The 13048-nt window shown below is 44.3% G+C and overlaps 1 protein-coding gene across 1 annotated transcript in view; it reads right to left on the minus strand.

Annotated features, from left to right (window-relative positions):
- Nucleotides 1–13048, minus strand: part of POLR1E (RNA polymerase I subunit E) — a gene marked incomplete at its 5' end in the record, with an annotated part of 20143 nt that continues 7095 nt past the window's right edge. Inside the window, 8 exon segments of the mRNA XM_083593465.1 lie at nucleotides 1–287; nucleotides 891–1022; nucleotides 3636–3717; nucleotides 5899–6032; nucleotides 7210–7306; nucleotides 9401–9508; nucleotides 10867–11011; nucleotides 11635–11690. Coding sequence (XP_083449591.1) covers nucleotides 140–287; nucleotides 891–1022; nucleotides 3636–3717; nucleotides 5899–6032; nucleotides 7210–7306; nucleotides 9401–9508; nucleotides 10867–11011; nucleotides 11635–11690 — 902 coding nt within the window. The 3' untranslated portion in view covers nucleotides 1–139.

The following is a 13048-nucleotide window of genomic DNA, read 5'->3' on the forward strand; positions in this document are numbered from 1 at the left end:
TGTCGGTCTAATCCTTTATTAAGGCCTTGCCCAGTTCAAGAAGGTGCTCAGTTGCAACAACTGGAAGACCAATTCATTCCTTCAGCCTGGTGTGACACTGGAGAACAGTCAGGGCTCGACAAAGAGTGACAGTCGTCATTTAGTTCGCCTTGCGTTTCCTTCCGCCTGATGGCATTTTGTACACAGGCAAGGGCAGAGACAGTGTCCCCAGTTTGTGTTCATCCAATCCAGAGAGGCTTTTGCTTTTGGAGATCTTCAGCCTCATTGCCTTGGCAATGTCGAGTATCCTGACAGGAGAAAATAAAAGATGCATGTAAAGAAACCGATTTACTCATATTTGTGTTCCACCACCTTCACATTGTTAGCCTTGTCTCTAAGGCCAAACACCCAGCATCAGAAAGAAGGGGTAACTTATCCTTCCCTGCTTCTGGTGCAACGGGACACTGTGACAGAAGCCAGAGCGCACGGAAACGCTGTTTACCTTCCCGCCGGAGCGGTACCTATTTATCTACTTGCACTTTGACATGCTTTCGAACTGCTAGGTTGGCAGGAGCTGGGACAGAGAAACGGGAGCTCACTCCATCGTGTGGATTCGAACCACCGACCTTCTGATCGACAAGCCCAAGAAGCTCAGTGGTTTAGACCGCAGAGCCACCCGCATCTTTGTAAGCTGTTCTGAGAGACACTTTTGGCTGAAAACTCTGATAAAGAAAATCTTCAAATTTTAAAAAAATCTCCATATCTGGATCAGAAGATAATAGGCCTTGAGACCAACACTGACGTCAGTGGTGGGGTGTGGAAAGAGAGTGTTTTAAGGTTCTCCAGGAAGCACTGGAGATGCTACAGAAGCCATGAAGGACTCGCATGAGTACAGTCAAGGTTACCCTCACCTGGAATCCCGCATTTTCAGGTCCCGCTGTAACACTGTCAGGTCTGTTTGGAAGTTGTTAATATGCAAAGCCAGCGCTATGGCATAGGCCGTAATCTTCACTTTCATGGAAGCAGAAACTTGATTCTGTAGCCTAAGACACCAAAAGAGGAGAGGGTGAATCAGGGCAGTGTACACCCCACAGGCCAACCCACAATCAGAAAGAACAAAATGGAAGACCTTCACCATAAAAAAAAACTTACATTCCGGGATGAAAGATGAATTCTGCAGCTGCAAATTGGAATCATTTCCCCCATTTTGCATAAATGTTCAGCAGTTTTTACTCCTTTACAGTGGTACCTCGGGTTACATACGCTTCAGGTTACATACGCTTCAGGTTACAGACTCCGCTAACCCAGAAATATTACCTTGGGTTAAGAACTTTGCTTCAGGATGAGAACAGAAATCGTGCTCCGGCGGCGCAGCAGCAGCAGGAGGCCGCATTAGCTAAAGTGGTGCTTCAGGTTAAGAACAGTATCACTTTAAGAACGGACCTCCGGAACGAATTACATAAGTACTTAACCCGAGGTACCATTGTACTTCGTTTGCTCTATGCTTTGTCCTGAAGTGTGAAATCTTGGCCCACATACAGGCCTGAGTACATCATGGCTTGGGGGAAAGTGGTGCTTGTTAGCAGGGCGGTATTTTAAGATAAGCAGCAAGTTACGCTTTGTACGAACCAGAGCAATGTATATATGATGATTCATAGCATTCGTCAGGTGCAGAATTTAGCTTCTGGAGTACTTCCTTTCCTTTTTTCTAAAAAAAAAGCAAGACCCAGACTCCCAAGGATGCAGCCAATGTGTGGTAAGATCTCTGAAGCCAGGAGGGGATGCTTCAGATTTCCACAGGTCAGGGAGTAGAGCTTCTACACCCTGCAGATCATTTACTCTCCACGACTAACGGAAGCACACTAAATAGATACATATGTTTGCCTTTTGCCAGCTTCATCTTAGTTCACCAGCTACAGCCGTTCCTAGGCAGAGATAGCCCATGCATTGGAAACCTTCGAGGCTGGACTACTGTACTGAGCTCTATGTGGGGCTGCCCCTGGGTCTGGTTCAGAAACTCCAGCTGCTACAGACATCTGGCCAAGAACACATGGCACCGTTATTTTTAAAAAAAAACCTGTACTTGCTGTCCATCTACTACAGAGCCAGGTTTAAAGTCCTTCTATTGATTTACAAAGCCCAGAGCAACTTGAGTCCAGGGTGCCTCAGATATTGCCTGAACCCTTATATTCTAGCTCAACTGCAGAGATCACCTGTAGGAACATTGTTGGGTGTTCCCCGAGTTGGCGAGGCTCATCAGACAACAAGGAATTTAGGAATAAATATCCCCCCCCCCCAAATATATTGCTGTATACAGCTGAAATGCACTGGGAAGGAAGAACATACATACGCTCTCCTGGAAAGAGGTGTTTGGTCCTTGTTGTGTTATCGTACTGCAAAACCCCAGCTTAGTGAGTGACTAAAGCCTAGCCAGTTCAAATTAAGATCTACAAGTTTGATAGACGTACAAGGCGAAAGATTTATATGATCTGAAGAGAAACCAGAATGGGGAACTGTTTTAACTGCTATAACAAGGGTGTCTCTGGATCTTAAATTGAGGCTCATACAACAACAAAAAAGTATTTAGAATATACTGGACCCCATTACGTTTGTTTAAAAAAGGGCTATCTAAGGTATCTAAGCGGGACGCGGGTGGCGCTGTGGTCTAAACCACTGAGCCTCTTGGGCTTGCCGATCAGAAGGTTGGCGGTTCGAATCCCCGTGACGGGGTGAGCTCCCGTTGCTCAGTCCCTGCTCCTGCCAACTTAGCAGCTCGAAAGCACGTCGAAGAGCAAGTACATAAATGGGTACCACTCCAGCAGCAAGGTAAATGGCATTTCCGTGCGCTGCTCTGGTTTCGCCAGATGCGGCTTAGTCATGCTGGCCACATGACCCGGAAAAACTGTCTGCGGACAAATGTCAGCTCCCTTGGCCAGTAAAGCAAGATGAGCGCCGCAATCCCAGAGTCGTTCATGACTGGAGTGAACTGTCAGGGGTCCTTTATAGTTACCTTTCAGGTATCTAACTGTTGGCGATTCAATACGGATAATGCTTCTCAAAAACTTATGTTTTTCCATTGTTCTATATTGAAAGATTTTTGGCAGAAGGTAACTGAAACCACCAACAGAACTGTACAGAACAACCTTACATTTAAAGAGCAACGTATCCTCTTGAATTATATACCCAGCACATGGACCTTACGAAAGGACAATATGAGTGGACTCTCTGTGCCCTTACCACAGCAAAAAGGCTGATACTGATGAATTGGAAAAATAAAAATGTGGCTCCCTTCTACGATAGGATTGAAGATTTATACAAACTCGCAACATATGAACAACTTGCATACAAACACAGACTTGCCATGGACAAATTCATATTGGATGGATATTTGGAATCCATTCTTACAAATACTGTAATAGGTTAAGATCTGGTGAAGTACAACAACCACCTTGTAAAATATACAATATTGGGTTCCCCCGCTCCCCCCTTTGTTTTATCTTCTACACAGGTTCTGTTTCTCTTTTTCCTTTTCCCTTTTTCGTTTGCGTCTCACCATGTTTGGTGCACATACAGTTATGCACTTTTTGAACTTTCAATAAATATGTTATTTAAAAAATAATAATTTAGAGACGTAAGAGCAAAGCAGAATGTTTTACCTGCCGTTGCCAAAGGATAGTGCTGTAAAGTTTTTCACAAGTTGGTTGCTGACAATGTGTGGACAATCGGGTCCCAGTGCAACTAGAACAAGAAGCATTGTAAAGTTAGTTCAGCCCCCTAAAAACCCACTTTATCTGGATATATGGCATATATATTGTATATACAAATACTGTAAGGTACAACCTGGCAGTGCTCACTGCAGAGTTGAGCATGCACATAAAAATGACAGAATGAGCTGTTGGGCATACAACGCAACATCCAGAAAAATCTCAACTTCCGTTTAAAGAAAGTAAGACATCTGTACCCTCCAGATGTTGATAAACCAAAGATTAGAACTGAGGGAAGTCGGGGGGGGGGAGTTATGGGAGGGTGGGGGGGGGAGGAAAATGGGGAAAAATTAAGGATGTGATGTTTTTGGATAATATGTTTTGTTTAAGTTTCTAATAATTTTTTTTAAAAAAGCAAGACATTCGTCCTTCCAGCTGAAAGTATAAATCTGAAAACAGAAGCCAGAGGAGAGCTCTGTAGGTTCATGGCATGGTTGCTCCTCCCCTTGATTAGCAGATTAAACAAGCTTAGCTTGCATAAAACTCATGCAGTTTGCAAAAATTCCCACCCTCCCAAGTTTCCAGAAAGATCAGCTGGGTCTCCTCAAGAGCAGAAGCTCAACCTCTCTACATCTGCATGTTGTCCACATGCTTCCAAGACCTGCTCAAAGATATCTGCTTAAATCTTTGCACCACAGAACGTCCTGTAGGCTTAAATTACCATTTTGAAATCCACAATAGCTTCACTACCTTTATGTTGTGAAACGCTGTGGACATATTGCAGTCAACGTGAACAGGTCACCAGCCACTGCGCTTATTTGCCAGATATTGTATGTGCACAAGCGAACAGCAAAAATCAGATTTTGTATACTGCACAGCTGATACAGTGGCATCTCGGTTTTTGAACAGCTTAGTTCACGAACAACTTGAAATTCGAACGCTACAAATCCGGAAGTAGGTGTTCCGATTTGCAAACTTTGCCTCGGAAGCGGAACGTGCTCTGTTTTGAGTCCTGAGCTTCCGTCTTTGCTGTTGCAATGCTAATTTGCGTCCCCCCATTGCAATTGAAATGGGACGCAGGTGGCGCTGTGGGTTAAACCACAGAGCCTAGGGCTTGCCGATCAGAAGGTAGGTGGTTCGAATCCCTGCGACGGGGTGAGCTCCCGTTGCTCAGTCCCTGCTCCTGCCAACCTAGCAGTTCGAAAGCACGTCAAAGAGCAAGTAGATAAATAGGTACCGCTCTGGCGGGAAGGTAAACGGCGTTTCCGTGCGCTGCTCTGGTTCGCCAGAAGCGGCTTAGTCATGCTGGCCACATGACCCGGAAGCTGTACGCCGGCTCCCTCGGCCAATAAAGCGAGATGAGCGCCGCAACCCCAGATTCGGCCACGACTGGACCTAATGGTCAGGGGTCCCTTTAACTTTACCTATTGCAATTGAAGGCTTCCCTTTCCGTCTTTACTGCTGCACTGCTAATTTGCGTCCCCCCCCATTGTAATTGCAGTGTTCTGAGGTGATATTTGGAGCTTATATTTGGAGCTTTTGTTTTTGCTTTTTTTTTTTTGCTATTTTGTTTTCGAGACTTTTTTGGGGGTTAATTTGTTTTTGTGACTGTGCACACTGATTGGGATGGGGAGAGGGGAAAAACGTCCCCTGGTAGAGCTCCACAGCCCAGCTGATTTGAGGAGAGATCGCGCGCTGGCTTGTGGGGGAGAGCTGCCTGCCCGCCCGCCCGCCCCAGCCCACCCCAGCCCCTCGGGGGAAGTTGGATATGCCTGATCTACAATACTGTTTTATTTATGTTATAGTACAGTATATTTGCTTACATCTTATGGATCAATGGCCTTGTTAGATAGCAAAATTCATGTTAAATTGCTGCTTTAGGGGTTGTTTTTAAAAGTCTGAAACGGATTAATCAGTTTTGCATTACTTTCTATGGGAAAGCGCACCTTGGTTTTGGAACGCTTTGGTTTTGGAACGGACTTCCGGAACGGATTAAGTTTGAGAACCAAGGTACCACTGTATAAGTAGCTGCCAAACATGTAAAAAGAGCATGCGATACGTGATGGCAAAGAGATTTTTTCACACTGCCCATGGCACCTCTGCAGATGAGGTGTGGTTCTCAATGAATCAAAAGCCAAGTGGGTTAAAAGGAATACAGGTGACATGAATCGATTATCTTTCAGGTAAGTAAGAGGTGCAAGGAGATAAATCTTACATTTCTTTTTAACTACCCTTTGTGAGCTCAGCTTGACAAGACAATCCAAATACCAAAGACATCGAGCCTTGTGATCACGCTTCTTCTCATCCAGAGGCATGGCCTTAAGTTCATCCAGGACAAAGGAGCAGTATCTAGGGAAGACAGAAGAGGCTGTCATTAGGCCAAAATGCATCCGAAACAGAAGTAGCTTCTCTGGCTACTGTAAATTAACAGAATTCTGTGTGATTTGAAAGCAAGCGTAGTCTTACATCAACAGAAGCTGCCCTGTTAAAACGAAGATATTGGGTTGCGACCAGTGTTAGTCCTTTTCAGAGTAGATCCATTGAAAGAAATGAACTTCTTCTTATTCATTTCAATGAGTATACACCGATTAGAATTTACTTTGGACATCATTTACTGTTCTGTGAAACCTACTCTTGCTTGTTTATGCCCTGGCACCCTCTATAATTAGGACTAAGGAACACGGATTTAAGAAGCTGGATGGATATCCAGCTCATTGTACCCCTCTAATCATGCCTGCCTGTATAGCGTTCCTCATCCTGCTATGCCTCTCAGCTCCCACCAGGCTATTCCCAATTCCTTTTTCTTTTCTTGTCTTTCAAGAAAGCTTGGTTTTTTACAGAAAATAGGAGAGACAGAATATATAAAAATGCTGCTTTAGACAGCAAAGTTACAGTCTAAGCAGGTAGCAAATTACAATACATAACACACCTTGATTAAAGAGTAAAAGATTCCCTAACTATTCTGAAAGCCTACAGTAGCATGGCATGACAATTTCGCCATAAACCCACACTAGGAGGAGGAGAAAAGGAAAGTATACTTGTCCCCGTCTCTCTCTCTCTCTCTCTCTCTCTCTCTCTCTCTCTCTCTCTCTCTCTCTCTCTGTGTGTGTGTAATTTTTATTAAATTCTGTTTTACAATTTAGAATAATCATTTAAACAACCTTAAAACGTCAATGACTTCCCTTCTTCTCTTTCCACTGTTCATCTTGCATATCATAAATCCCTGCATATTTAACATAAACTAAACCATTCAGTATTCCATTATTACATCCATCAAAACTTATCCACCCTGTTGAATTTATCTTAATTCTGCCAGCGTTTTCAGCTGTACACAGTTTTCACCCATATATTCAGTAAACATTTTCCAGGCTTCTTTAAATGTATGTTCTTCTTGTTCTCTTATTCTATATGTTAAGACTGCAAGCTGCACATATTCTGTCAACTTAAGCCGCCACTCTTCTTTGGTTAGCGCAAGGCAGTATTTCAATACTCCCTTTCCTCAGCAAAACGTTAAGACTGCCCATACCTTTTCTCTTCTGCCATTTTGAGGATTTCTTCTGAGGTTACATTCATGAAAGCTGCCGCAGGAGCCTGAAGCGCCTCATACTCAGCAGGTGGAATAACTAGAGCCTTTTTCAGAAAAACAACAACAACACAGCTGGCTTCTGATGACTTTCTAAAGGGTAAAGGGGACCCCTGACCATTAGGTCCAGTCGTGGATGACTCTGGGGTTGCGGCGCTCATCTCGCTTTATTGGCTGAGGGAGCCGGTGTACAGCTTCCGGGTCATGTGGCCAGCATGACTAAGCCGCTTCTGGTGAAACCAGAGCAGCGCATGGAAACGCCGTTTACCTCCCGCTGGACTGGACCTATTTATCTACTTGCACTTTTTGGCGTGCTTTCAAACTGCTAGGTTGGCAGGAGCAGGGACCGAGCTACGGGAGCTCACCCCGTTGCGGGGATTCGAACCGCTGACCTTCTGATCAGCAAGTCCTAGGCTCTGTGGTTTAACCCACAGCGCCACCCGCGATGACTTCCTAGGGTCCTCCAAACGCTAACTGAGGTTTAGCTCCCAGAGGCAGTCCTACCATGAGGCAAAGTGATGTGAGGTGGGACACCATTAAGAATGGCAGCCAGCCCATCAGGGCTGCACCACCTCTTTTCATTTCAGCTAGGCACATGTAGGAGAACTTTCTAATTAGTGGGGAAAGACAAAACGTCTTTCGCCAGATCTATTTAGCCTGTGAGGGAGGGATGCTCTCTTCTGTACCAATGAAAAATGCTTTCTAAGTATTCTATTACAGTCGTACCTTGGTTCTTGAACGCCTTGGTGCTCAGATGTTTTGGCTCCCAAACGCCACAAACCTGGAAGTAAGTGTTTGCGAACGTTTTTTGGAAGTCGAACGTCTGTTTCGGCTGTCGGCATTTTTTCCGGGGTGAATCAGCCAGTCAGAAACCGCGCCTTGGTTTGCCAACATTTTGGAAGTTGAACGGACTTCCGGAACAGATTCCGTTCGCCAGCCAAGGTACAACTGTATCAATCCAGTATAATTTCTTTTAATTGTTGAATGATCCTGTGTACATTGCGGCAGCCTTTGGCTATGTGCAATAAAACTGACTGTATAGCAAAGCAGATTATAGCACAACTATGAGTGAACTCCAGTATATTTCTGACTTTGAGCTAATGTCTCAGTGTCATTTATTTTTACCAGAATCTAGCCCTCATCCCTCAAAGAACCAGTTTCAGCTATAGCATCACTTCAAGATTTATGAAAAGACAGAGCAATCTAGCAAGGTCCTGGGATACTCAACACTCTCACTCACACACACACAATAAATCTATATATGGGTGGGAGGACACACTTCACTATCCAATCACTGTCATCAACCATGATTATGGAACAGTGAAATAAAGGAGGGTAGTCTGGGGCAGATCGATTTTATGGAAGCTGAGAGAACCTTCAACCTGCTAGGCCAAGGCAGGATTCCCCCAAGGATACCATTTAGGTAAGGAGAAAAATGCTTCCTTCCTTACAATGGTTAACCTTATATGTGATCAGACTTCACGAGTGCCCAAATCTCTAGCCTACACATTAGTTCAGTGCTACCATCGTACTAAAGGTAAAGGTCCATTAGGTCCAGTCGTGACTGACTCTGGGGTTGTGCGCTCATCTCACTCTATAGACCGAGGGAGCCGACGTTTGTCCGCAGACAGCTTCCGGGTCATGTGGCCAGCATGACAAAGCCGCTTCTGGCGAACCAGAGCAGCGCACGGAAATGCTGTTTACCTTCCCGCTGGAGTGGTACCTATTTATCTACTTGCACTTTGACATACTTTTGAACTGCTAGGTTGGCAGGAGCAGGGACCAAGCAACAGGAGCTCACCCCGTCACGGGGATTCGAACTGCCGACCTTCTGATCGGCAAGTCCTAGGCTCTGTGGTTTAACCCACAGCGCCACCCGCGTCCCGTTACCATCGTACTATTTCCCACTAAAACTGAGCTTCTGAAATCCCCAAAACATTAGTCCGCTCTTTCTTATCACGCCCAAAGAGATCCAACTTGTAAGTCTAACAGGCTAATGAGCCATCTGTGGTTGAACTAGGAATACTCCCGGCCACACACACTTTCTCTTCTCCTGCCCCGCGACACTGAAGCCTATTCCTTTACATTAAGGTTGGGTTCTGCCCACATTGCAACGCAAGCTTATAAAGGATACTGTCCTCGAGCCTGTAGACATCCTCTGGTCTGCCAGCATCTTCGTGGCATGGGGGAAGAACGAGAGAGACATCGGCCTTATCACCCTCTGCCGCATCACTGACCAAAGCTATGAAAGCAAACAGAATGTTATCCCAAGAAGCAGGGAGAATATGCAACACCGAAATGCAATAGCTGCAACAGCCACCATGGTCTGCCAATGCATTGGCTCCCAGCTAATGTGAATGTGCAGTGAGCACGTGGCCTGTAGTTCTGGTGACCATGAGCAATTTGGGTATGAGTGGTTGATTGGGCAGGGTATAAATAAAATAAAATAATAATAATGATGATGACTCCCTGGTCCTGAATGGGGAATGGGGTAACTGTGCCACTGAAAGACCAGGTGTGCAGTCTGGGAGACATTTTGGACTCACAGCTGTCCATGGAGGTGCAGGTCAATTCTGTGTCCAGGTCAGCTCTCTACTAGCTCCATCTGGTACGCAGGCAGACTGTCTTGCCAGAGTGGTGCATGCTCTGGTTATCTCCCGCTTGGACTACTGCAATGTGCTCTACGTGGGGCTACCTTTGAAGGTGACCCGGAAACTGCAATTAATCCAGAATGTGGCAGCTAGACTGGTGACTGGGAGTGGCTGCCGAGACCATATAACACCAGTCCTGAAAGACCTCCCAGTACATTTCTGAGCACAATTCAAAGTGTTGGTGCTGACCCTGACTGGGCCTCAGCCCAGTATACCTGAAGGAGTGTCTCCACCCCAATCATTCAGCACGGACACTGAGGTTCAGCTCCGAGGGCCTTCTGGAAGTTCCCTCACTGTGAGAAGTGAAGCTACAGGGAACCAGGCAGAGGGCCTTCTCAGTAGTGGCACCCGCCCTGTGAAACGCCCTCCCATCAGATGTCAGGTAGTTGCTTATCTCCTTGACTTTTAGAAGACATCCAAAGGCAACCCTGTTTAGGGAAGTTTTTAATGTTTGATGTTTTGTTGTGTTGTTAATATTCTGTTGGGAGCCGTCCAGTGTGGCTGAGGAAACCCAGCCAGATGGGTGGGGATATAAATAATAATAATAATAATAATAATAATTATTATTATTATTATTATTATTATTATTATTATTATTATCATCATCATCATCATCATTATTATTATTATTTGCATGGGTGGTGAAAGAGATGCTATGAAAGTGGTTGTGTGAACAGTGTTTATGCTGCCTAATAATTTCCTTTGATTTTTGTCATATATTTATGGATACGGTTAATACAGATTTGGTTTTTTCTTAACGTAAATAATCAGAACTGCGTCGTCTGTATTATCTGTGTGCTTCGACTATGCACTCTGTTTTTTTCTTCTTGTAAACCATGTCTGTTAATAGATCAAATATATAAGTTCAGAGACCGAAATGGACTCTGGGAAATCTATTAAGACAGGCTTGGTGCTCTAATTTTTCTTCTCCAAAGCTGTCGTTACTTACCAGCAACCCCCTTTGTCTCTATAATGTCTTCTGCCGCTTTGGTTACAGCCTTATTCAACACCTCCTTGCCAACTTCATTCATCCTCCGAGAGTTCAGGGCTCTTCTCTGCTTGTTGGTTCCAAAGGCTTCAATGCACATATCTATCTGCAAAAGCATAAAAGAGAAATTGCTGCACCAGCACCACAAGGCTATTCGCACTGGAAGGCAACCTCACTTTGGGGGCAGCTAATAAGGTGCTAATAATAAATCTCTTATTTCAAACTCACTGAAGACAGTGGAATTATGAGAAGGCAACCAGGGAGTTAAATTATTCCAAATTATCTGGCAAACACAGTTTAAACAAAACATACCCCATTCTCTTCCCAGTTACAGCTGGGTCATCTTTTTAGATTCAGCAACATAAAAACAGCTTGTTATGTAGTGATTTCTAGAAACATTGCTGAAGCAATAATCCACGAAAAAACAAACCATTAAACTATGAGCAGACGTATACTACTGCCAGAGATTCTATTGAGATTCTATTGCTAGAATCAAAAACTGTGAAATTAATGGCAGTTAAACACTCCAGGAAGACCCTGTGTGAGGGCAAAAGTAGGAATGAGAGGTCATTCGCATACTTTTATAGGAACCCATGAGTCTATCTGGTAAAGGTAAAGGACTGCTGGACGATTACGTCCAGTCAAAGGTGACTATAGGGTTGTGACACTCATCTCGCTTTCAGGCCAAGGGAGGTGGCATTTGTCCACAGACAACTTTGTAACTTGTACCTTCTCTCGATAGGATTTAGTCAAATATTCTGACAGGTCATCATCAGCTACACCATCTGTTAAAAGAAAAGAGACGGAGAACAATTTAGCAAAATCAGGACCGACAGCCCTCAAAGTCAGTCTGGCCATGATCCCCACCAAAGGGAACTTGAATCATGGGGAAATGAAAGCATCTACATTACAACACCACAAAGCACAATGAAGCTGTTGTTACAGGTCCTCTCATCGAAATGGCTTTCCTGTAGGATCTCTTTGCGCTGCCAATCAGAGGTCAGTGAGGTCACCATGTTCTCTTTGGCCAATAAGGGGTTCTAAAGTGCTGTCCAAGAACCAACTTAAACTTTCAGAAAAAAAGCATGTACGTAACCAGAATTAGGAAGTGCATGTTTTAATATCCTCCCAAATCATAGAATTGTAGAGTTGGCAGGTACAGTGAGGGGGGGGAAAGTATTTGATCCTCTGCTAAATGTGCCCGTTTGCCCTCTGACGAAGAATTGACCAGTCCATAATTTTAATGGTAGGTTTATTGTAGCTGTGAGAGACAGAATAACAACAGGAAAAACCCCAGAAACCCAGAAGACAAAAGTCAGAGATTGATGTGCATTATAATGAGTGAAATAAGTATTTGATCCCCTATCAACCAGCCAGATGTCAGGCTACCTGGTATCCTCACTGTATGTAACGAGCTGAGATTAGAAGCACCTGCTGTAAGGGAGAGGTCTTACCTGTAATCCCAGCTCGTTACAGTACTTGTACATAAGACACCTGTCGACAGAATAATAATAATAATAATAATAATAATAATAATAATAATAATTTTTTATTTATACCCCACCCTCCCCAGCCAAGGCCGGGCTCAGAGCAGCTTACAAGCAATAATAAAAACAAGATGAATGATTACAACTTAAAAACAAAAATAAAATACAACATTAAAATATTAAAATGTAGCCTCATCGCAGGAGGAGAAGGAAAAGAAAAAAGAAAGAGAGGGAGGGAGGGAATCAAATTGGCTCCAAGCCAAAGGCCAGGCGGAACAACTCTGTCTTACAGGCCCTGCGGAAAGAAATTAATCAATTGACAGAAGCAATCAATCCAGCAGATTCCAAAGTAGCCACCATGACCAAGACATCTAGTCCAACCCCCTGTAATGCAGGAGTCTCAACTAAAGCATCCGTGACAGATGGCCACCCAAACTCTGCTTAAAAACCTCCAAGGAAGGAGAGCCCACCACCTCTCGTAGGAATCTGCTTCACAGTCAAACAGCTCTTACAGTCATAAAATTTTTCCTGATGTTTAGGCGGAATCTCCTTTCTTGTAACTTGAAGCCATTGGTTTGGGTCCCAGTCCCCACCCTGAGCAAGAGAAGACGGGCTCTCTCTATCTCCCCTGTGACAACCCTTTAAATATTTGAAGA

Source organism: Podarcis filfolensis (genome assembly GCF_964270895.1).
Source record: "Podarcis filfolensis genome assembly, chromosome: 17".
Classification (NCBI taxonomy): Eukaryota; Metazoa; Chordata; class Lepidosauria; order Squamata; family Lacertidae; genus Podarcis; species Podarcis filfolensis.